Source organism: Metarhizium robertsii, assembly GCF_000187425.2.
Source record: "Metarhizium robertsii ARSEF 23 chromosome Unknown MAA_Scf_1, whole genome shotgun sequence".
Classification (NCBI taxonomy): Eukaryota; Fungi; Ascomycota; class Sordariomycetes; order Hypocreales; family Clavicipitaceae; genus Metarhizium; species Metarhizium robertsii.
This window is the reverse complement of record NW_011942149.1, coordinates 6,035,132-6,059,838: the sequence shown is the minus strand read 5'-3', so window position 1 is coordinate 6,059,838 and position 24,707 is coordinate 6,035,132. Positions and strand designations below refer to the sequence as shown.

Below are 24,707 nucleotides of genomic sequence, written 5' to 3'. Positions count from 1 at the left end.
ACACACACATACACACATACACACACATATATATACATATACAAAGAATATATGTATATATATTTTTTCTTGTCTCGAGATAGAAACGATCAGGCATGCATGCCACAGAATCGCCCTCAGGGCCCATCACAAGAACGAAGAACATACCAGAAATATCGACTAACATGACGCTTAGACGGTTGAATGGCAACAAAACTCGCCAGGAGGATAACGAGGGCGATAGTGAACTGAGCGACCCGGACAGCAATGTAGCATTCAACGAACTGGAAGACGAAATTGTTGTCAGTGGCCGGAGCAGCAGGGCAGCGCCAAAGTTGCCAAGCGGGCGCCAAACTTCAGAGGGTAACGAGGACGAGGCGATGGAAGACGCTCCAGAGGAGTCTGCTGGTTCACATTACCCTAAGCGAAAGCGAACTTCTATCTTCAATGATCTGAGCGAGAGCAAGCTAGAGAGCGCCCACACTGCGGCCCCTGAAAGGTCGCCCACATCGCCCACTAGTACGATCAAATTCAAACCCAATCGTCAAAGCCTCGGTGGTCCAGGAGTTAAAGGTGTTCTTCTGGGGACTTGGAGGGATTCTCACGTGCCAGATGAGGACAAGAGGCACGCTGTTATCGGCTTCATTGATGTCCGAGATCGCCTACGCACTCGGATTCAACCCAACACGAAATATGGGGAGTCATTGGCTGAGGACTATCCCCTGCCTCCAGGACCCGGTGGAAGCTGGGTCACCTTTGAGCGCGTCGTCTTTTCTGACCATCTTGTCGGCTTGGACCACTGCCAAGTAAAGGAGTATACGCGTCTTCGGTCCGAGGTTGCACCTGAGGAAACTGAGGATGGCCGTATAGCTGCTGAGCACGCTGCCGTTAAAGAGGCGATCCGCCGCGTCAAGGAGAACCCAGCTTTAGAGAATCCGGTACAGCCTCCTCCCATCGCATACGGTATCGATATGCCAGACCATCTCCAGGGCCCCGCCCGCCCTGACCTCAAGCGTAGGCGTGTCAGTGGTGGTTTTGCCGCCATTAACCCAGCTCCTCCTGAGATGGTCCCCGAGCCGACTGCAATTCCAGCTTCGCAGCTGGCTATTGCCGCTCACCAAAATCGATTTTCTGTTGATCCTCTTCCAGGGACTCGACCGACGCGCATCCTAATAGGATATTGGAAGCCGTCGAGCGAACTTGATCCTAAGGATCGCCACGCTGTATATGGTATCTTGGGTCAGAATGACATGTTCCGTGTCAAGGTCGTGCGAGAGACTAGGGATGGCCGATTCGTGGATGGCAACTTCCCATCTGGAGCCGGTGCTTTATGGATTGCTTACGAGGAGGTTGAATTTGAGCCACACTTGAAAGCTCTTAACAGGCAAGAGGTTAAGGAATACTGCCGCGTTCGGCAATATCAGTTAGATCATGGCGAATCCTCTGCCGATCGCATTGAGAATGAGACCAAGGCTGTGTACGAGGCACAGACCCGAGCCGGCACAATGCCATATAAGCAACCCCACAATGTCACAGTTCCCACGTTTACAGCCTCTCCACAGGGTGATAGCGATGAGCGCATGAATGGACGGCATGGTTATGGTGGTCACGAGCTCCGTCAGTCGCGCCGGACTGAGCCGCGACCTATCCGGGCATCACTCAGCGAGAGTGAACTACGCGCAAGCCGACTTCAGAGCGTAGAGGCTGTGGAGAGAACTAACGCGTTGGCACGTCGTGAAATTGCGAGAGCTGAAGCTGCTCAAGGCCGGGCAGATCGTCACGCCATACAGAGAGAGAGAGCCGCCGCCGCCGCCGCTGCAGATGCAGCCAATGCCGCTGCCGCTGCAGCTGCAGCAGCCTCCAACATGCCTCTCGAGCACCATCACAACACCAACGGCCGAATGCTCTTCCACGAATCTGACGATATGCAGCGACTGAACAAGGTATGGGCTCGACAGGAGAGCCTTCGCATGAAAAGCAGTTCGGACGAAGCCAAGATTTACGACGGCATCAAGTATGAGCGCAAAGCAACTGGGCCTTTTATGGGAAAGCTTGTATCGCAGGGCACGATTATCAATATCGACGGTGAGGACTATGTCGAGTACCGCGTCCTCACAAAGCCTTCGTTCTTCTAAGCGTCATATTTGCGTTTTTTCATTGGCATGGAGTATAAAAACGATTGATACGGTTCGAATACAATGGTGCTGCCTACATAAAGATGGCTATGCTGGCTTGGCCGGTAACATTACTATCACCGAATATGCCGAGCAACTTGGCGCCTGGCTGTTCGATACAAAGGTTGGCTGGAGGGCAGAATGACCGATTACTCTTCTTTGCTGTGTCTAGAAAGGACGCTTGACACAGAAACTCTTTGCCAGTTTTACATTTAATACTTGTTTTGCGAGCGCAAGGATCGGGTCGAGCTATAATGCTATCATGGCTCGAGCCAAACCGGCCTTCGAGAAGCGGTTTTTGATTTCGGTCTTTTCCCCCCTTTCCTTGTGTTTTACAATTTGTCAAACCACTTTTTTTTCTTTTTACTGCAACACTCCCCAAAATCAGGGATCGAAGGCTTAAACAGGACGGTGACACATTCCCTCCGGCGTGGGCTTGCTTTTATTTTATTTTTCCTGTCGTTTTAGAGTTGCGGATTCGTACAGATGCACCGTTGGAGAAGAAAGCTCAGATTGAGGATATGATCACGGGTGTCCGTCCTGGATGAGGATGGATGGGTTTGCGGCGGATTCAGGGTGGAAGCATTACGTGGACACGGAGCATGGAGTTTGGTCTGTTTTTCATTTCGTGCTGTACAGAATCCATGTGCTTTTCGTGTCAGTATACCCAATGTGGAAGACATGCGTTGGTATCATATGAGCAGTCAGTTAAAGTTCAAGATATTTCTCAATCAATTTACGTGATATTACAGAAAAAGACACGGTTAGGTTTCGTTACGATTTGAGTATATTACCCCAGTTCAAACTCCGCTCATGATATTCTCTATAACCCTCTTAATCAAATTCACTTCCTATGCGCATTCCCCGCTAAATATTTTGCACGTTACTCATCCTGGCCGCCGGTATTTTCAGGCTCCTCGTATCCCTCAACCTTCATATCTTTTAGCCCCAACTCCTCCTCCTCCTCTTCAGTCCGCTGATAATTCTCCCTTTTAATCTTGGGATCAGGAGCAGGTGGATCGACAAGTGGTTGCACAAAACTGCTCGCAAACGGATCCGTCAGGATGACAGTGAATTCCTTTTCGCCCTTGATGGCGGCATCCAGTCCCGCGAAGAAGGCATCCCACTGCGTCTTTTCAGAGGAGCTCAGCGAGTCGCCACCTTGCCCCGGGCCGTTGACTTCGAAGATTTGGCTGTGCAGGTCGTTGCGGACTTGTGTGAGGAGGCCTTCTACTGTGGTGAAGCGCCCGCCCAGCGTGCCAGGGTTGACTTGGAGCTGCAGCTCGGGACACTCGAGGCCGCATGTTTCGGATTTGAGGATGTCACGGGCAAGGTCGGTGGCATCTTGTACGGTGAGTGTGATTTTCTCGCCGAGCTCGGGGATTTCGCCGCCGGTTTTGACATCGTTGGAGCGGTAGCCGCAGTGGTCACAGACGGTGGACATGAGGACGACTTGTTTGAAATGCGGGATGTCGACCATTTTCATATGCGTTGTGCAGGAGTGCATGCAGCCAGGACAGCTGGCTGGGAAGCTGTATACTTCGTTGGGGATGATTTCACCGTCTGCCGTGAGGCCCGGGTTGGTGAAGTCGGCAGGTGCTTCGGTGGTGTCGCCGAGACCGAGGAGGGCGTTTTGTTCCGGGGTGCGGACAAACTCGCGCTTCTCCCATTTTCCTACGCCGTCTTTGAGGTCGGGTGCGATGAAGGAATTGCCGGCCGGGTCATCGACATAGAAACGGAAGGGAAATGCGTCGCCGGCGAGCATGGAACGTCCTTTGGTGATGATCTCGGCAATCTTTTCGGCAACTTCGGGAGATTGTTGTTTGCGGGCTTCTTGGTTCATTTCGAGGTCATCCATGACGGTGGTAAGCAGACCCTCGACATTCGTGAGTTGGCCGCGGCCGGGGGGGATCTCAAGATCCATTTCGATGAACTTGACGGTGGCGGTGTCGGACTTGACGACTTGCCGCGAAAAGTCTTCGAGGCTGGTGAGACGAAGCTCGTAGTGTGTTCCTTTTGGCTGGACGGTGCCGGCAGCTTGGATCTCGTTGTTTTGCACGTTGCAGTGCTCGCAGGAGAAGGACATGATGACAACTTCGCGAAAGTAGGGGATCGCTGTGAGAAGGAGGCGGGTGACGCCCTATGTAACTCATGTTAGTATTCTGAAGTAGAATGTAAAATTGGCGGTACAGGGACGCACATTCTCGCCGCAGTTCATGCAGAGCGATTCAATCTCCTCGACGGGTCGATACTCTTCGTCTTCCTGGGTAGCGTCATTGGTGGTGGCCGAGAAGCCCGCAACCTTGTTACCGATGGACTCGAAGAACTCGGTCGGGTTCTGCGTCGTCTCTACTTTCTTGTCGTCAGCAGACATGGCGCTGTGGTTCTCTTTATCACAGAGCGACGGCGTATAGATGGCGTGTGTATGGTCGTCGCAAAATTAGAGGCATGCAGGTTTGTGACTCGGATGGAGGGGCATTCAAATTTTTGGAGGGGCAAATCTGCAGGACGGTGCTCCGCAGCCTTGTGTCATTCCAGGTGGCTAGCGCGAGGCTGCTTGCTGACCCGGGGGGGATTTTAGTGGTCTGGTGGCGCGGGGAGTCCCTTCAAGGGTGCACTAGAAGGCAACTGAAGCTTCCAGTGGGGCACCCAACATTGGAGGCCGAGGTTGGAACAGCAAAATCTGTCCAATGGCGTTGCCGCATTTTATGCAGGTTTTGATGCCGTGTACTCCGTAGCTACCTCGAGACTTGAGAGGAGCCAGGTGCTGGCCTGGGGATGGCCTCAGGCCATGTTAGACGTTCCCTTGAACTCCGAAAAGGGTGCACATTAGGTGCAGAGCTGTCGTGCGTGACAGACCCGTGTCATCTCATCCCATGAAATCCGCAAGGGACAGAGAGGTTGCTGATTTCTGCTGTTGTGCAGAAAGCAGGGCTTGCAGCCCGCCTTTGCGGTTCTTGGCCCTCTTCTTGCTGCTTGCATTCGCCGTCATCTTCTGATTTTGTGGCTCCGCCGGCACTGTCTTCTTGGCGGCAGACGCTCTCGATATCTTTCGGCGTGTCGCTGCCTCGGGTGCTGGAAGGCTGATCGTAGTGTCTCGACCGCAATGCCCACATGAAATTGATTTCGTTGGTCCTGAATTTGGCTTGTCCTGCCTCTTCTTCTTCTGTGAGGCAGCCTGTCTTCGCAGCCTGTGTATTTCGCGGGGCTCGAGCTTCAGTGACGTCTTGTCTCCCGGAATCATGATATGTCCACAGGCGCCGCAGACATGTTGCCGCTGCACTTCGTGTTGAGTCAGGTTGTTGTGCAACATCAAATCATCTCGTTGCCTCATCAGGTGCGCAGAAGTTTCCGGGGCCGTCTGTCGGAGGAGATGCGCCGCGTCGGTGAGGTAATTGAGGCCGGCTGAAAGCTCGTCTGACGCCATTCTAACGAAATGATGGCAATATTGTCGATACTGATGTCCACCTTGGCCCGAAGTTGAATGCATTCCGCAAGTTTTGGCCAGGTCAGAGTCGTATCAAGGCTGCACATGTGTGCATGGGCTTACGGGTGGGGTATCGATAGCGTCCTGGCTCCAAGGGCGCGGCTACCCTGTATCTACATTTTTGGTTAATTAAGCTCTTTGATTTCGTTCGACCTAAGCATCTAAGCTCTGCGAATCTCCCAGACGATATCCTTGATGCTAACTTCCTCTCCAGCCTTTTCGTCGTAGTCAAACCATTCACCATCTGCCAGGTCGATAGCTGTAAACTTGGTGCCCGAGTCAACACCCTCAGCAAGCCACTCTCCCTGTCAATGAGCATCAGAACCTTGTCCAAATAATGAAAATGAGCCACCCAGCCGTGTTCTCACCTCTGGTTTAAACTCGGTGAACTCGAGTCCGCGGCAATCAAATTCAATAATCTTGTGCGCCTTGGGTGGCTCAGATTGTTCGTATGCCAACGGTGCGGCTTTGATGGAAGCTGATGATTCACGCTGCTAGATGCTTTAGCGACCTCTTTCCTGCGACTGCCTGATTTGAAATAAAATAATACCTTGCAGTTTTTGCATCTCCATACAAAGTTGGCCTCACCCCGGCTGCCGCTCATCTCGTTCATTTCCTAGGTGGGAGATGAGAACGACCTGACCATCAGGGTTCAAGCGAAGATGTGCTTGGGCACTTACAAAACGGTTTACACCCACATAGTTATCGTGTGTCTCTCTGCACGACGTACATTGCACCTTGAACATATACCAGAATGGGTTGTCCTGGGTGTCGTCTGGCCGCAGGTTTGTTACTCTGGGGGCAAGATTAGCCGACTTGTATTCAAGATGTCGCCATACAAGACACATACCCTGTCTGCTCAGCTTTGATGGTTAACGTAAACATCTTGAACGACAAACTAGCTCACACACTGGAAATCCTGTTTCCAACGCCAGATCTCATCGATCACTCGCGTATTCTCTAGTCTCGGTGTCTCAAGTCCTTGTCTGTGAGCCACATGCGGCGCTTGGCGGGGATTATGGAGCGTGGAGTGCACGCGCATCAAACCTGAAGCTATCACGTGATCAAAAAAAGGATCAGCCCATTTCGTGAGCCGAGTTGCTCCCGAGGCAATCTTTCAACAACGAATTGATATCCTCCCCCCAATTGGGTCGACTCGCCTCGAAACCTAGCCAGAGGCGTTTGTATTTCTTCAGATGAAGACCTGATGCAATCGCTCTGGGCTAGAGCCAGTCAGGCTCATCGTTGCGGGTGCAGGGCCTGCAGCACCGCAATCGGTGCTGCTGGTAGACGAGCTACCGGAGCTACTGGACGACGCAAAGCGACCTTTGCAGAGATATTCACAGCATGTTACAGCTCAGTCTTTGCGACGGCTGCAATTGTGGATGCCGTACGAAAAGATGATCGCAGAAGGGAGCTGGACCGGCAGTTGGAGGAAGCGAGGAGGGAACTGAGCGAATTGCAGGAAAGGTCGTCATCAACGTCGTCGCAGGTGGAAGCCAATACGCCAGAGCTGTCAATGCAGCAGATGGATACACTTTGGAAAAGCCTCAAAGCGATTTACCGAAATCGACCATTCATGAAGGAAATCGACAAACCGGCGGTGATCGACGCATCTGAGCTGATCGCTCATTTGAAGAAAGAATACTATAATGCCCCAGGAGAATCTTCGTTGCACTCTTCAAGGCAGATCAATTACGACCAATTGGAAAGAGCAATCATGGCTGAAGAGCGAGATAGTCGAATTGGCTCCCGGGAGTCCCTTAGTCAAGCCCAGTTGGTTCGCGAATCCCACAGTGTTGAGTATCTCGTTCAACAATTACTTTGCCGCGCCGAGATACTCGACAATAGCTCAGTTGAATGCCCATCGTTCGATGAGGCTAGAGGGCTGGCGGCGAAAGGATACCCAAACTTTTCTTTTCGATCCGTAGACCCGGGCAAAGCGGCGAAGAACACGATAACCTTGAATAACCAAATTCGATCTCTGGTCAATACCCATGACCTCAGCTGGAAAGAGAAAATCGGCAGAGTTTGCTTCAACCTTCTCGTCTCCGCACACCCCCCCGACATGCATACATACAACACCCTCATTGTTGCATTTGACAGATCGGGCCATCATGTCTTCTCCGACGCCTTGGTCTACTCATTCTTCCATAGACGGCTGTTGAAGCCTACTCCGTCCACCTTTACAGCGATTCTTAACCATTACCGAGTAACACGTAACCACGGGCAGTTTCTTCGCACCCTCGCATGTCTTACCGGATTAGATGTTAGGTCTGGTGGGAAGATGGGAAGACGTCATATCAAAGACATTGAAAGCTGGGGGATGGAGAAGTGGGCAGCGAATACTAAGCTCCGCACAAGCACAGGAAATTGGGTTTGGGAACATGTTCCTCTCAATGTACCGTTGGTGGAAACCATTCTAAACGGCCTCCTCCACTTCAAGCTTTTCGACGAGGCTGCTTCATTCTTCGTCTCTTGCATGCGTTCTGGAGTTGCCCTGAGTGCCAGCGTCGTCAAACAGCTCTTTGACGAGTGTGTTGCTGCGCTTGATTGGAGAGCAGCGGTGAGACTGATTCGAGGTCTGTCAGACAGTCAGAAGAGGTGGGAAATTCTCCTGTCGCAAGAAGATGCCGACACTGCAGCACATCTTGTTGGCAGGGCTTTCGCTCTGATCGATATTTGCGGCCTCAGCAGTCGCAGAGAACCGGAGGGACGCCTGATTAACTTGGACATCTCTGGACCCAAACTCAACAGGCTCTTGGAATCACTATCAAAAGCAAATCTTCTTCTATCGGATATCAATGTACACCCTGGCAGCTTCCAAGACGCCCGCACGAGGGAAGGTGCTGAGATGACTCTATCAAAGAGCCGACTGCTACAACTCGAGAGTATGTGGAAGGAATATGAGTTTGTCCGAAAGACTACGAACTCGATCGAGAGCAAATTATTGTACCCCGAGTTTTCGTCAACGTTCAGAACATCTATGGCTATACATATTGGCAAATCGGCCGTCCAGAGATCTGTGATACTGGCTCGGGAATTTCAGGACGTTGTACCAGCCAGTGGATCACTGTCACTTCAGTCACCGCGAGCGGCTCATAGTGACCAACCCTCAGAGGAGGAACGCTTGTCGGAAGAGATGGAGGCAATGGCTGTAAATGATGAGTGGACGGAGCAAGAAGGAGGACCGAAACTACGAGAAGCGCAAATAGCTACAAGAGGCTGGAGTAGGGAACAAGACGGACTGGTCTCTGAGCATGTTTGTTTTAAACCAAGAGGCCTGCTTACATGGCAGCGACCTTCACACCGAGTCTACGCTGAGGGGAGGCAATGGGCTGTGGGAACTTGAGCAATATACCTATGTTTGATACCAAAAATGTGGTGGTGGGATGTTGCCGGGGGCTAGAGAATGATGGCATTAGACAGCGTCTGCAGTAGTTGTATGTACAATATTATGTCTGTACATATATGTACAGTACGCTTATTACTGTACCCCGTCTTTGACATTCCATCCTGGTGTCGTACAATCACATGGGGAGCGGGTTTTCAGGGTGCTTGACCTCGTAGCGATCATATCTGAGGTTCCACATCTGATTGGTGATTAGTAGAGGAAATAAAAAAACTGAGACATGATGAATCAAACGTATTAAATGTCGGCTATCGTCAGGACGAGCGGGCACCGGCAGTGCGTCAACCAGTCAGCCAGTCAAGCAAGTCGGTCAGCGTCAGTGTCGGTGTCAGTGGAGGAGGGCCCTGCAAGACACGTTGGTTGGATTTGCAGTTTGGATTGGTGCAGCACGGAATTTGGAGGCGTTCGAGGGAGAGACGGAGGCGTGGCCAAACCGATGATTGTCGACGGAGACTTTTGTATTGAGGGTATTTGGAGAGGCGTTGAGCGTCAGCCTTGGTCCAGTCAGATGCAGGTCTTGGTCCACGGTCGCCAATCAGCAGCAAGAAGTGGTTGCAACTGGCTGGGAGTTTGAGCGAGTTTGTACAAGACCGGTCGGATAGACGCACCCCCATGCCACAAGGGAAATTTCTCTGACTTGCCCGTGAAGCCGCATCATCCACTTTGCACTCACTCCATCAAGCTCGTTCTTTGTTCTTGCTTCTCGTGTCAACTCGAAGCAAGCATACTGTGTATTATGGCTTCCCCACATCTCCATCATGGATAAGGGCCAACTTTGAATTTTTCTTGAAATCCAGGTCAAGTCCCCACGAGGCACACAGTTCCCAATGGCTTCTTGGTTTCTCTTTCCCGTCCTGTGAAAAGGTGCGGCGACCTGCTTTCCATCAATGTCACACTATTGAATTCGTTGCTGGACGATAGACGCCGGACGCCGGACGCAAACGCAGGCGCAGACGACGTAAAGACCGGTAGCGAACCCCTACTCCTGTTGGCATTGTGAACGCCCCTCCGGATGGGGCGGTCGGTCTCACGATACCGTCAATTATTCGAAAAAAGCTAACGGCTGTCGTAACTTCATAGCTTGGGGGATCACGCGACCTCTTTGGGCCCATCTCTCTCTCCACAACTTCGCTCGGCACTCGGCGGTCGCGGTCCCTTGTATTTTGTCATTCGTTGAGGCGACTTTTGTTTTTGACTGGTAATTTGGTTTCTCTTTCTTGTCCTTGATCTTGTTCTTCTTTTTTTTTTCTTGCATCTTTTCTCGCACTCGATTTTGTTCATCGTGGGACCTGTTCCGTCCGTCATTCACCACCGGCCTTGGTCCTGCTCAATCATCAAGTTGAAACTTGGGGGGCTGACTGCGGAATACAAGGGGTCCAGTGCCAGGGGTAAGCCAGAGAGTTCCTTTGCTCGCCAATTGAACTTGACCTCCCAGGAACGCGGCTAAATAGGGGAGCTGTGGAGAGCGACCAGAGAAAGAAGATTTTCTCGAGCTGGAAAAGAGCCATCGTCAGTAGGATGAAGTTTGGCAGGAAGTGAGTTCCCCCAGGATTCCCGTCTTTTCTTAAATGAGCCCCCAAAAATCTTGGAGGGGCAGAGTCACTGAGACGGCGCCTTGCTCTTTGCAACTCGTAAAGCCTACCGCGCAATCAGGTCCCTGAGTGGGCGGCCTCGTACATCAACTACAAGGGCCTCAAGAAACTCGTCAAAGCTCTGGCACAGAAAGCAGGAAATGGAGAAACGGTAGATCCAGCAGGTGGGCTTCTTTTGCCATATATAACCTCACTCTCCAAAACGAGAAGAATGCCTTGGGCGGGTTTGATTTACCCCCGGGTCCCCTAACTCATGACCCTTGCAGAACTCTTCTTTGCCCTCGACCGTAATCTTGAAGATGTCGACTCTTTCTACAACAAGAAGTTCGCAGAGGCATGCCGGCGGTTGAATATCCTCCACAACCGCTATGGCCGCGTCCCCGACGTCGTGGCCACTCTTGACCAGGATGAGGTTGAAGAGGTCATGGGCGCCTTGCTCGAATTGCGAACACAGCTGAGAAATCTGCAATGGTTCGGCGAGATCAACCGCAGAGGCTTTGTCAAGATTACCAAGAAACTTGACAAGAGAGTCCCACAGATTTCATATCAACACCGTTACATCTCTACCAAGGTTGACCCGAAGCAGTTTGCCAAGGATGGGAACATTAGTCGATTGCTGGCTGAGATCAATCGCTGGTTATCTGTTCTCACTGATGCTCAGCAAATTGACGATTCCATGTCGGATCGCTCTACTCGCTCACTCGGTCGTGCCTCCGCCAAGGCCATGCTCAACTTGCCACAGTCACAATTGGACATTTTGGATCATGCTGTTCGCAATGACGATATCTCGTCCCTCAAATGGGGACTCACAGACGCCAATGTAGGCTCAGACTCGTTTGCTCACAGCTTGCTGCTCAATCTTCTTCAGCGATCCATCTCTGCCCGTTCAAGGCAGTGCATCACTTACCTCCTTACCCAAGTTAATGATTTGGACGAGCCCGATGACATCAATGGCCGAAACTGCATCCATCGACTAGTCATTCACATCGGCCGTACAAAGTCTTCGACCCAGGATGATGAATCAAGCGCGTATCCCGTTCCTCTTGGAACACAGTTCACCAACCGACATCTGCAGCCGGCGGTGTCTGCAGCCGTTCCCGTCAAAGCTATCAATACTAGGGAATCTAACCTTCTTTCAAAAGACGACGAAGCAGTTCAAATACTCATTTACCTTTTGGATCAGCTTAGTGAAAGTCAGCGTGCGGCTCTGAAGGGCCGTGATTCCTTTGGACGTCTTCCTTTGCATTATGCTGCCCAGTTTGGATTTGTTGTTGTCTGCCAAATCATTATGAAATACATGCAGGATTGGAACCAGTTTGACGCTAAGGACGGCATTGACGCTCCTGAATGGCATGACAATGATGGTTTTGCACCACTTCACTTGAGTGTTATTGGGGGTCATCCCTTGACCACGCAGGCATTGCTTCAAGGCGAAAACTGGCAGGGAAGTAGTGAGGCCAAGGTTCAGATTCGAAAGACCATTCCCAAATCTGGCGCCTCCCTGGCCTTGGCCACAAAGTCCAACTATGAACCAATTGTCAAAATGCTTGTTGACGCAGGCGTAGACATCAACTGGACTGACAAGACAGGTGAAACCGCCTTGCACATTGCAGCCAGATTCGGTCATGAAGATTGTGCCCGTATCATTCTTCGCGGAAGCGGCTCCCAAGAGGCCAACATTGAGCTTGCTGAAAACTCTTATTCTTGGACACCTCTCCATGTGGCAGCTGTCGACGGATCGCTCTCTGTTATACGACTTCTCGTTGATGCTGGCGCCGACGTTTCCAAGCCCGATGCGTCAGGCTGGACAGCTAAGGAACATGCCGCGCTCCGTGGACACATGGATATCGCTCGGTTTCTCGCTGGGCATACCAACGAAGAGGAAGCTGCTGCGAGAATCGCACAGGGCATGCAACAGTCAAACCCACCAGAGAACTCATCCATTGACGGAAGGCGCTCCAATATACCAAACAGCAATACTCCCCGTCCTGCCGAGCCTGTCAAGACCTTTGGACATCGGTACCTCACCGATGAAAGCCTGGTGCTTGTGAGCCTAGGATCGATGGACACTAGAAAGAACACGGAGGCTGTTCATCTTGACAGCGTGCCTCTTACCGAGGCGCACAGTACGCAGCTGGACACGGCTCTTTCCGTGGTTGTGAGCGCCAATGGTGCCCATGGCGACCCGACCACCATTGATCTTCCAGTTCACGAGGGAATTTCTACCGAACCCATCGTTTTCAAGACAAAAGACGCAACCAAGGTCAAGCTGCTGTTTGACATTATCCCAACCTACTCGGGAAGCGAGAAGAACAAGATTGGCCGTGCCGTTGCGCTACTCCCATCGGTAAAGAAGACCATTGGCTCGCGGCGCATGAATCTACAAGGAGATGTTTGCGTGCCCATCATGTCCAGTAACCTGGAAGTCATCGGCACTGTCAATTTCAACTTTCTGGTCATCACACCCTTCTACCATCCCAACATTGAGATTACATCACGGCAAACATACTGGAGGAAGGTGTCGTCCACCATGCTGATTGGTCATCGCGGCCTGGGCAAGAATCTCACATCCAACAAGTCACTGCAGCTTGGAGAGAATACTCTGCCATCATTCATTGCCGCTGCCAATCTTGGCGCTCAGTACGTTGAATTCGATGTCCAGCTGACCAAAGACCACGTTCCTGTCATCTACCACGACTTCCTCGTCAGTGAGACGGGCATTGACGCTCCAGTCCACACCCTCACCTTGGAACAGTTTCTTCACATCAACCCTGACAAGGCCAGAGATCGAGGGCATAAGAATGGCGCCAACACGGACAGCCTTGATGATCTCACTATCCGACCCCGTAGCAATAGCTTTGCACCGCCGAAACGGTCCTTGTCTATGGGCTATGCTGGCACCGGGAATGAGGAAATGGAGGAGCGCATGAAGCATACCAGGGACTTCAAGGCGAAGGGATACAAGGCCAACTCTCGAGGAAATTTTATTCAAGCTCCCTTTGCCACCTTGGAAGACTTATTTCGCCAGTTGCCAGAGGAGATTGGTTTTAACATGGAACTCAAGTACCCCATGCTTCACGAGAGTGAGGAGCACGAGATGGACACGTATGCGGTGGAGCTCAACTCATTCTGCGATACAGTCTTGTCCAAGGTGTACGATTTGGCGGAAAATCGCCACATCATCTTCAGCTCCTTCAACCCGGACATCTGCCTGTGTCTCAGCTTTAAGCAGCCTTCTATACCTATCCTGTTTCTTACAGACGCAGGATGTAGCCCTGTGGGCGACATTCGCGCCTCCTCACTACAGGAAGCTATTCGATTCGCTAGTCGATGGAATTTGCTGGGCATTGTGTCTGCTGCGGAGCCATTGATCAACAGCCCTCGTTTGGTCAAGGTGGTCAAGGAGATTGGTTTAGTTTGCGTCAGCTATGGTGTATTAAACAATGATCCCCTTATGGTTCAGGTATGCTCTCTTCCCCCCAAACGCCCGCGGATCATTATGGGACTTTTATTGATTGTCCTACAGAGACAAGTAAAAGAAGGCATCGACGCCGTCATTGTCGACAGCGTCCTGGCCATCCGAAAGGGTCTTACCAGTGGCGAATCGACCGTCGACGGATCCAATGGCTCACCTACATCGGAGGACTCATTGAAACTTGACATTGAAGAGAAGTAGATCCATACCCATGAGGCGCGGCCTGACCTGGGATATGTAGAGGAGGGGTGTGCAAAAGGGTAAATAGCATTATTCGATAGGCATATGAGGAAGCTTCTTCCTCGATTAGTTTTACAATGGATTGCTTAAACCGTCCATGGACGACGATGATTAATGAATCTTTTGGGCCGTCAGATGTTCGCGTCTAGTCTCTAAATATATTGAAGAATAGTGGTGATGCTAAGATCAACTGTTTGAGGTACATTGACAAACAGGTTTGCGTTGATCTGTCCTGTTGTGAGGCAGACAAGACGTAGCATTGGAGCAGCAGTGATGTCTACTAGGTATTCGTCCAGTCATGTTGTCAAGAACTATTGAAGCAAAACTGAATAGTATTTTCCGTCATCAGCATGCAGCAGCCAACCAACCCGCACGGTGACGGCCCTCAACCGGCGTCATCCCTTACTCAACGTCAAGACGTATTTGGCGCTTGGATAGACGGGACGCATGGGTTGAGGAAAGCCCGTTGAGTACACGCCTCGCCACCTCGCCGCCTCGCCGCCTGTGATGTGATGAAAGCATCGACCGTTCTTGGCACGCAGGCAAGCAGTCCTGACGGGACGTGCGAATTGCAGAAGGCCACTTTGGCGCCGATGTATAAAAGTGAAGAACTAATCAACTAATCGGGCAGAAAGTACAGATGTGAAGAGAATTTTCTTACTTGACTTGATTTTTTAGTCAATATCCAAGTAGTACTACATTTGTGAAGCGCGCCACCGTTCCCCCCCCAGCCAGCCGTCTTGTTGTTCGTCTGCATCTCGGCCGAGAAACAATGACTCCCAACGACCGACATATCGCGGGCCGGTGGGGGTCACCAGACGACCTGACGTTTTTTTTTTTTTTTTGCCGTCGTGGCATGCTGACGCAAATATTAATTTTATTTTAATTTATTATTTATTTCGGTTCTCGCAGCGCGTCGGGGGACGAGTACGGCGTGCTCTTGTGCGGAACCCCGGGTTGAGCTGCATCACCACCCCAGGTTGTCTCGGTCTTGGTCTCGGGGGGGGGAGAAGGGGGGTGCGTAGGAGCATCGATCGGGCTCTGGCCATGCGGGTATCTGTGCCTTGTGGCGAGCTGGAAACTCAAGGGTCGCTTTTCTTTTTAATTTTTACTTTTTAATTTTTATTTCTTTTCTTTCCTTCTTTTGCAAGTCGACTTCCGGATGTGGTAGTGACCGGCTGTTGTTTTTCTTTGTGTGACGTGATTGTACATAGTTGCGGAGAGGAGAGTCTTGTCGGCTGGCCGTGCTTTTTTTCTCTGTGCTTGGCGGGTTTTTCTTCTTTTCTTCACCGACGGCTTTGATCGTGGAGGAATCGGCAGCGTGTTGGGTGGTGGATGCTGGTAATGGAGCCTCTTTCCCCCTCCCAACTCGATTGACTCTGGGTATTGCTGACATGAGAGACAGTTTTGGACAGTATTTGTATTTCGCAGTACTATTCGAGACCAGTATCGGGCTCTCGTATACGTGGTTGCGCCGCCTGGCTTTTACTGAAACTCGGTGGTGTCCGATGAACCCTTGTGTAACTGATGCCCGAGGCAAACTCGACGGCAAGAACGTCCGATATCTCGGTGTCTTGGCGGAGAGAAAAGAGCAACCGTCATCTGACTGCCTGCCTTGCATGTAGTCTTTTGATGGTCGTACGGCCGCAAAACATGCTTAACCTATTGGTTCGAGGCGCCACCGTCGCGGGCGTCTATATCGTGGTCCCGAGGGCAAACAAACAAACAGCAGAGTCAAGACATTACAAATAGCGGCAGGGCCATCAACTACGCATACTTTACGCAGCCTTGTTTCGTCGCCAGCACCCAACGTGCCTTTGCTAGTGTGTATCTGCAATGCCCAGCCAACGCCGTCTCAATTCACACGGGCCTGGGTTTCGTTTCCTCCACACCAGGAGAGGCTCTTGTTTAGACTTCAAATACAGCGGGCAAACAAGCATGCCCATAGCGCAGCCTCGTTCGTTCCCCCCAAGTGATGAGCATCAAGACTCGAGCCGGCCGGTCCCCCGGACTTGACCGCCAATCATGTCATTGCGTGATGTTGCTCCAACGTCTTTGCCTTGATAGCCAACAGGCAAAACGGCTGGTTCGAAATTCGTCAGCACAACTGCTCTCCTGGGGAGCACGGGCAAGCAGGCGCGCCGAGAAGACGGGGACGCGTACATACATACAGTACTGCCCTAGGACGTGGCCGGTGCATCTGTTAGACGTGCCAAGTGGGAATCATGGGGTTACCCGTCTGGGGAATCCGGGAGCCGTGCAGGAATTGCAATCGTTCGGAGGTGTTAGTTTGGTGCACTTAATGACGGTGAGAAGGAAGAGAGATGGACACGTCGTGTCTCACGCCTATTTCATTCCAGGTCTTGTTCTGACCGCTACTGGGCGTGTTGCGTCACTCAAACTGATCATGGCTGAATAGTAATCACCCGTTTCCCCATATCTGCGTGCTGTCACACATGGCGTCTTGTCTTATCGTGGCATTGTATAGCATGGAGCATAGTATATAGCAGCCAGCAAACATGTGACGTGTACCTCGTCGCATATAGCGTACTGTATAGCAGCTAGATAAGATAGTAGTTCCTTTTCAACTAGTGAGAATCTTGGGGAAACAACAGTTGCATTTCCATCAGTCAACCTACCGTCCAAGCTTCCATGTCCTCGCGCAGTCGGCAGGATGCCGGTGCAGTTGCATGCAAAAGCAGTCTTGCACCCCAGAACTGCGCATCCCAGACTAACCATGAATATAAGGGAGGGCGTGTGCCCATGTTCAGACCAGGTACATGAAGCTTCGGAAAAGATACAATGGTTCAAAGTATCCCACTTGCTGCCATGGTCTCTGCAGTCATGTGAGGGCATTGTACATGTGCGCGGCCATTCAAATGCACGAGGAAACGCACAGGAAGGCGCAGGGGGGGAGGAGAAGAAGAAGAAAAAAAGAAGGAGAAGAAACAAAATAAAGAACGAATTAAACGAAAAGGGGTGTGTGTCGCCGCGTCTGGATGTGACAGATGATGGTGGCGTCTCGTCTTCTACCGCGTGCCACCAAGGACTGCACTGCACGGTATCACAACATTACACTTAAACTAGGCTCGTCTAGTTATCTCCCGGAGCATATCTCGGTGTCACCACGCTGTGCCTTGTTTGCGAAACCATGGGCTTTTCGTTGATGGCAACCAGCGATGGGCGCATGTATGTACTCGGTGTGCATCGTCGTGAGGCGGCTAATGTCTCCCACGGGTGTCCCGACTATTAGCCATTGGTGGCGGCAATTTTGGTCGTATTGGACACCATGGTCTTGGATGGCACGCGTCTTGTTTCATTCCGGCCTCTCAAACAAACGGCGCCCTTTCTTCAACTCGGCTCATCGAGACGACTGGGGTATCCGGGAGGCCGCAATACATGGGCACTGACATACATAGACGAAGCAATCCGCGGAGGATAAAGACGAGACGAGACAAGACGAGACGTCTTGCATATCAGATTGATTCGTCGGCGCTGGTAGTAGTCGGACCGGCCTCTCTGTCATGCGGCCGGGGTGTGGCAGGGCCGCATGAACAACAAAACAAGCATGCTGGCATGATAAAACCTATGCTATGCCCAGATGAACAAGATTCAACTTTATGCATCGGACGCTACTGCAGATATTATCGCGCAGGCCCAATGTCTGGCACGACTACGAGCAGCGCTCCAACACGGGTGAACGCTGGCTGTTATGGGTCAATCTTGTCGCGTCTCTTTTGTGCATTCGGTCTGTTCTCCATCAACGCACCTTTTGCTTCTGCCAGGCAAGTCCTCGGAGTCGCATTGGCTGGTTTTTTTTTGTTTTTTTTTGCTTTTGCCATGCCTCGATGGGGTTGGTTGCGCGAGGGCTTCGTTGCCAGAACGGCTCCCTTGGCCAGGAACTGCCAACTAACTGCCAATAACAAGAACAATATAGCCAAGGGGAGGGAGGGGGTGAAGACTGAAGAGCAAAAGGTAAAAACGTAAAAAGTCATGCCAAGTTAGCAAGTGGAGAGATGATCATTGTTTTGGCCAAAGCAACCATTGTTTGCATGTAAAAGCAAGGACATGGGAATCGGCCCATAGTCGCATCGTCGCATAGTCGTCGGTTGAGACATGGCGCATCTTGTTCTGCCACCATTTTGTGCACTTCTTGTTTGCCCTCTCACGGCACCAGTTCGCAGCATCTTGCAAAACGAACGCGATTGCAAATGCGGATGCGGATGCAACTGCAACTTGCAGCGGAAATCTGAACCCGGGCCCCGGCCCATAACTTGTCAACTTTCCTGCGCCATAGAGGACCGCGGCAGAATGACTATACATACATATATATTAACAAGGCCCTGGCAGAATCCATGCCATCGATGCCCTCTCGACCAGCTTCGCCCAAGTGTGGTACGGACTAGGGTCACCAGTTAGAACCAACAAGGCCATCAGAGTGGCACACTGGACACAGTTCCGCATTCCCAAACTTTTGGTCCCTCGGTCTGATGTTTGTGTCGAATCGTTTTTTATAGACTGCTCATACTATTCTTCGGCCATGTTATGTCCGGAAGCACACCAAGGTACATTGGCGTCAGCTTGGGATACCATGTCGCATGTTTCTTGCATCACGCTGATGAACCCTGCATGTGCGGCATAATTTTCATCTCCCGTGCCGCATATTGCCAACTTGCCGTGTCCTCTTCTTTTCTTTTCTTTTCCTTTCTTGGTTTCCTTGATGTCTTTTTGTTCATCGTATTTCTTTTGCCAATTCGGTCCAAAATACCCGGTGATATCAGCAGCGGGAGTGCCGCGTAACTTCTCCAGCGTTTCGTTCCATCAGTGACATGCCAATGCAGCCGGGAGAACACAAAGCATAGTCCAAGTCACACCTTCTAGTAGTAGTACCGATCTCCGGCATAGCTTTCAAGGCACATTTGTCCCACCTTGGGCAGGGGGGTGAGTCACCAACGACTCTTCGACTCCAAACTGATAGGTGCCTATTCGCCTTCAGAGAAGAACTTCCGGCGCCTGAAAACAAGATTTTGACAAATTCATACCATGTGGGCTTGTAGGCCTTGTAGGTCTCGATTAGAGAGACGCGTTTCGGTGGCAGCACTCACATTTTCAATCATGTGAGTGTCAGATCAGACATCAGAACCAAACTGTGCCGCTTTGCGGCTCAATGCTGCTTGCATAACGCAACCACGGATGGTTACCAAGTGGAAGGTTTTGCCTCGAATCCTGCATAGGGACTGGTTACAACTATTAGCAGATAGAACTTCTGCTTCACTTCACCGTAGGCACAGTCTCGTAGTAAGTCTTTGGAAAACCAAGCTACACTGTCAGTTCCGCCTTTGACCCGGCTGCACGAAATATCTGTCCCAACAAAGTCCTGACCAAGGTTAGATATACTGCGAAGCTTCGGCCCAAGGACATGAAGTTGATAGTTGATTTACTAACCTCCCAAGTCAATACCTTATGCCGACAGAACGGCAACACGTCCTCGTAGTGAACATGGCCGCGGATACTTCAGACACAACTGTGAGCACGACATATGCAAAGCACAAGCCTCTCTTCAACAAGACTGAGCCATCTGTGACCCGGTAGTTTGCCTGAACCAGAGTTGTCCTCCCGCATCATCTTGGTGTGTGTTTTGTCTGGGACAAACGTTGAGAATATGCGGTTCGGTCCTAGCAACGTTGGGCAGATTCGGTTGCACACGGATGCTGACCGGTCAAGAATACCGACAAAACACATTCGAGTCCCCCGATCGTCTTGCGTGGTGTGACACGTTCTGCCAACTGCATCCCGCAGGCCAACTTGCTACGGTCGTGCAAAAATGGTTCGCGGCCAGGTGCATGCGACGGTACCAGAATTGGAATTCCGTGGTATCCAAGGCCTCTGTCTGCGGTCGACCGATCAGTTCTCTTTTGGACTTCAAACAGGATCTGCATATTTTGACTCCAGATGCAAGTAAAAGGGCCATTGTCACATCCCTCCGTCCAGTAGCATAGAGTGCCTGGGCTAGAGAGCACCCTGCAATACTTGAATTCAACAAGTCTGGCGAGGCAGCAGAAACGACTAGCCATTCAGCATTTCCGTCTTGCTGGCTTGTGCATATCTGTGTTGTGAAACGAACCCAAGAATATGGCAGGGCTCCGCAGAGCTGCGGCGTGCATGTTCGGAATACCCTCATCTGCAACATCAAAGGAAACCCTTCGGAATGCTTGGTGAGACGCGGGAGGCATAAATGTGGCTGGAATGATGCAGAATTACCCGGCGCATGGCCTGCAAGCCCCGGAAGCCTGTGTACTTGGCGCATGGCCGTGAAAGAAGAGAAAGGCCGTCTCCAGCGTTCGATCGTCAACATACCCCAGGTGTGAGGCGTTTCACTAGAGATGCAGTTAGCTACTACTCCGTTCAATAACTGAGCCTCACTCATCAGAACAAATGGAGCCTTACCAACAAGGCTCTTTGTCTCCTGCGCGAGTTTCTCCCCCCTCCACAGCCGTCCAAAAACGAACCCTCCTTCCTCATGCCAGTTGAGGCGTCTGTTGTGCATGATTGAAATCTCAACTCCGACCCCACACCGGTCTGAATTGGATCCGGATAGTATGCCATTGGGCCTGTGAAGATGGGAGGCGAAATGGGAGATTGCCCATGACAAATGGGCTATGCAATGCAGCCCCCTTGTGCGGAATATGAGGTAGCAGTGCTTCTCCTGTCACACCTCGCATAGATCTACTGCCGTGTAACACGAGCGTTGAGCCGGCATGCCCAATGACTTGGGTATATTGGTCTTGTCACACAAGCGGTGAAAGCTGAAGAGACAAATATAGCAGCGGTTATGGTGATTGCCGATGCACAATCTTGCCGCGCAAATCAGCCGCTACGTCATTCTATTGCCAGCAACGTTGTCAATGCCAATTCACCGAAAGGCCGGACCATGCTCATCTCCAAGGCCTGTGTAGCCCCCGCGAAGAGAGTCTTTTGCGTCGTCGCCTTTTGTCAACAAGAGGGAAATGAGAAGTCGCCTCAGCCCGGGACTGTTCCAATCTCAACCGAGCTATCATGATGTGTCGACAAGTGGCCCGTCAGGAGGTATCACTATAGTAACCGCCATAGTCTGGAGCTCTGCCAAAACCCGAAACATTTTGCTGGCAGATCATTTGCGGATCAATGTATGGGAGCTTCGGAACTAATCACACACATGGTTATTGCGGATGGATGAGAGACGCATCATCCAACGTGTATGTACTCACATAGTCGCAACAGCAACCACAGCGACGTCACATCACCGGTATGAGATCTTTGAATAAGGACCAAGTTGAAAGGAATTCGTCATTAAAGTTTGTAAGTTGTTTCAATGGCCCTGAAACTGTAGTCGGCTCTGCAGTACTCTACTACGACGGGTCAGCTCCTTCATTATATTCTGAACAGCACAAACTCTCCAAATGTATTTCGTGTGCTAATTCCATGTTGGGGTTATCAGGAACATTTCCAAGTTACACAGCAGTAGAAGGTGGGTTCTCGTACCAGCAAAGAGAACAATTCGCAACGCGCAAGTCAATCAATACTCTTCGCAGGTTCAAAGGAAAAGCAAGACAGCTGTAACAAACTGTACCATGGTCAACAGTAGGTAGTATAATGCTCATTTAGGGTATTGTAGTAAGCGAATAACTTCCCATAACAGCGAGTGAGGCAGAAATACGGGGGGACTCGGTCATTACACGTTTGTAGGCGCCCCAATCAAACAACATGCAACTACCTGTTAGACAACGATGAAAGTCTCTTACCAAATCTCTAGCTTCATTCCTACAATGCGTGGCAAGTAGTGTAGCGAATAGCGCGCGGTGGCTTCATTCAGGGACTAAGAGATATGCACTCCATTCAGTTCTAGGCTTTGTAGTACTAGTGTAAGCCAACGGAAAGTAACGATGGGACTTTCACGGCAACCTAGAGTTTGTTACTAGGAGTAGGTCCCTTCCCTTCACACAGCCCAGCTAGCCAAGACTCAGCCGCAGGGGAAAGCTCAGGGTTCCTTGTCCTTCTTCCCAGGTGTTTGTTCCTGTGGAGAGAAACAAAAGAGATACCCACAGTTGATACCCACTGGTTCCTGGCAATGGACCTAAAAGCCAATACCGGCGAACGGGTTTGAGGTTGAATCCCAAACCATAAACCCGCCCATACGGTGATGCATACTACTACAAAGCATCCCGCTTCGATGTCCTCCGAGTGGCGTCGTAAGCCCCTGCTCACACTAGCAATACTTCTGTTAAAAATGGCGAGACACGCAAGTAGTACCCACGGCAGGGTCGGGCGGTCGAATGGCAGGTAGGATATTGCAATTGAGAGATGGCGTGACTCCTTATGAAGCGGGACTACTGGCCATCGGGCAGAGTTTCCAGGGCCGCGCTGCCATGATTTTCGATCGACTGTAGGAATTATTAGGATGTTTTTGTCCGGGGGGTCGCGGGCTCACCACAGGCCATTCCTATTTGGTCGCCAAAATATCCCGAAAACCGCGGGAAGTCAAAAGGATCTTGCATATCAAGCACAATCCATGGTACCATGACCGGTAGTTACCGGTACCTTGTTGTCCTACCGCTTTGATACCTGTCAGCATGGTCGAAGTTAATCTCGAAATGCTCGGAAACAGAGCCCATTTGCTAGTTCCGCATGGTCTCCTTGCTGATCGCAAATCATCCATAGTTGCCACCAGCCGATATCCACACGCACGATGGGCTTCATGCTTTGACAAGCAAGCTACGATAACCGCAAGTAGATCTAATCCGAGGATGAATACGGAGTAGTGGGATGATATTAGGGCGAGATATCTGCTGAGAAAAGGACCGCTTTGACGACGAGAGGTGCTGTCACTTCAGAAACAGCTGTTGGGTTGCATTTTGATAATAATTTGCCCGTGTCAAGATGTCGATCAGGAAACAGTCCCTCTTTCCCACTTCTCCAAGGTCTCGTCAACGTAGGAAGCGGCCACGTGTAGTCACGTGATATGCGGGGGACCCAAATCTTTGAGTTCGCCTCCTGCCAGCCGGATCCCGGGGGCATGGATATGGTGGGATCTGGTGCGCAAGCTCGGGCGGGGCGTTTACATCTGTGCGTGATATGGTTCTGAATCTCCGATAAGGCAGTGCGGCGGCACCACCAACAACTAGCTCGAGCATACATACAAGATTGCCATGTGCCTGCCTCGATGGAGCAGAAGGTCCAGCCAGAGACGGTCCTTTTCCGTCTTCCATGGGATCCATGGACTCAACCGAGTGGCGGCCGCCTTCCATCTTCTGCGTATGTAGATTCGTACCCCATTCGATAACGGAAATGCCTGCCTAGCCTATCGTAAGATGGCGCCTCCTTTAAGAAGCGAGGGCTTTGTGCCTAGTTGAAAGATCGGCGCCTGCGAATATAAACTAGAGAGCTGTCAGAACATTTGTGGCGTGAGACTTGAAGTTCCCCGAGCATTCGGCAAAGGTGATCGGCCGGCAAAGAGTCCCAATGACAAGACGGTCAAGCGGCGAAGATGCAGTACGCAGAGAGAGGGGGGGGATAACTAAAGCACCAGAGCGACTTGGAGACACGCCCCGACCTGGGTTCCCCTTATCTGTTGACTAGCATCGAACTAGCCGGGTAGCCCATCATGTAACACCGCGGCGTGTGTAGTTGACCAATTCGTTCTGAATTGAGGCTGTCTTGCGAAGTTAAGAGGTGAGACAAAAGCTAGTTCAGCTGGACAACGTCTAGTAGTACGTATAGCCTGTCCTGTCTTGGTAGCGTGCCTACTGGGCAGTCGCACTTGGCCGCGCCTCGGTAAGCGTCAGGTGAAACCGTGAAACGCCCCGCGCGGGATTTTCTCCGTGGTTTACCCACCAAGAGAGACGATGCCGCTAATAAGAAGCATCCGCAAAAGTTTCAGCATACGGTAGGTCTTGATGTGCGTCCAGCAAAACTTGACCATCCGGAACTGGCGGACGGGTATTAATCCACCGTCGATCTCGGACCATTCCGCACATGAATCTGTCCAGTTTTCAGCTCACATGTTGTGGAAAGTTTAGGGGAATGAAATTGCTGGAAACCAACAATTAAAGGGGGTAGCAATAGCAATAGCACCATCATGGCCCAACACCATCATGAGTCGAGTGTATGTACTCGAGTCCAATAATGACATTCCCCAGGCCACATGCCTGGTGTTGTAAAGGAGAAAACAGAACATCTACCAAATTAGGACCTCCACTTGCACGAGGCCTCCACTTTTGGCAGAGTCGTCAACACACTCGGTTACCCCAAAGTCCATCTGACGTGCTGACCGTGTAATTCGAATGGTCCGCCTTCTACGCCTTGTGGCTGG

At 51.2% G+C, this 24,707-nt stretch overlaps 6 protein-coding genes across 6 annotated transcripts; 3 read left to right on the top strand and 3 right to left on the bottom strand.

Annotated features, from left to right (window-relative positions):
* Positions 1-164: 164 nt before the first annotated feature.
* On the top strand, positions 165-2,114 carry MAA_01766 (uncharacterized protein; the record flags this gene model as incomplete). The annotated part of the gene is made up of 1 exon (XM_007819764.2): positions 165-2,114. One exon carries the CDS (start codon positions 165-167, stop codon positions 2,112-2,114), a length of 1,950 nt encoding a protein of 649 aa, XP_007817955.2.
* A 922-nt stretch (positions 2,115-3,036) lies between these two features.
* MAA_01767 (zinc finger protein zpr1) lies at positions 3,037-4,527 on the bottom strand (the record flags this gene model as incomplete). The annotated part of the gene is made up of 2 exons (XM_007819765.1): positions 3,037-4,293; positions 4,354-4,527. The coding sequence occupies 2 exons, from the start codon at positions 4,525-4,527 to the stop codon at positions 3,037-3,039; spliced, it is 1,431 nt and encodes a 476-aa protein (XP_007817956.1).
* Positions 4,528-5,022: 495 nt separating this feature from the next.
* Positions 5,023-5,580, bottom strand: MAA_10724 (PAP2 domain protein; the record flags this gene model as incomplete). The annotated part of the gene is made up of 1 exon (XM_011412442.1): positions 5,023-5,580. One exon carries the CDS (start codon positions 5,578-5,580, stop codon positions 5,023-5,025), a length of 558 nt encoding a protein of 185 aa, XP_011410744.1.
* Positions 5,581-5,801: 221 nt separating this feature from the next.
* On the bottom strand, positions 5,802-6,525 carry MAA_01768 (DUF866 domain-containing protein; the record flags this gene model as incomplete). Its single annotated transcript, XM_007819766.2, has 5 exons — positions 5,802-5,945; positions 6,009-6,131; positions 6,191-6,256; positions 6,321-6,435; positions 6,491-6,525. The coding sequence occupies 5 exons, from the start codon at positions 6,523-6,525 to the stop codon at positions 5,802-5,804; spliced, it is 483 nt and encodes a 160-aa protein (XP_007817957.2).
* Positions 6,526-6,847: 322 nt separating this feature from the next.
* On the top strand, positions 6,848-8,992 carry MAA_01769 (pentatricopeptide repeat domain-containing protein; the record flags this gene model as incomplete). The annotated part of the gene is made up of 1 exon (XM_007819767.1): positions 6,848-8,992. The coding sequence occupies one exon, from the start codon at positions 6,848-6,850 to the stop codon at positions 8,990-8,992; it is 2,145 nt and encodes a 714-aa protein (XP_007817958.1).
* A 1,578-nt stretch (positions 8,993-10,570) lies between these two features.
* On the top strand, positions 10,571-14,320 carry MAA_01770 (glycerophosphodiester phosphodiesterase GDE1; the record flags this gene model as incomplete). Its single annotated transcript, XM_007819768.2, has 4 exons — positions 10,571-10,587; positions 10,690-10,808; positions 10,911-14,107; positions 14,171-14,320. The coding sequence occupies 4 exons, from the start codon at positions 10,571-10,573 to the stop codon at positions 14,318-14,320; spliced, it is 3,483 nt and encodes a 1,160-aa protein (XP_007817959.2).
* Positions 14,321-24,707: the final 10,387 nt, after the last annotated feature.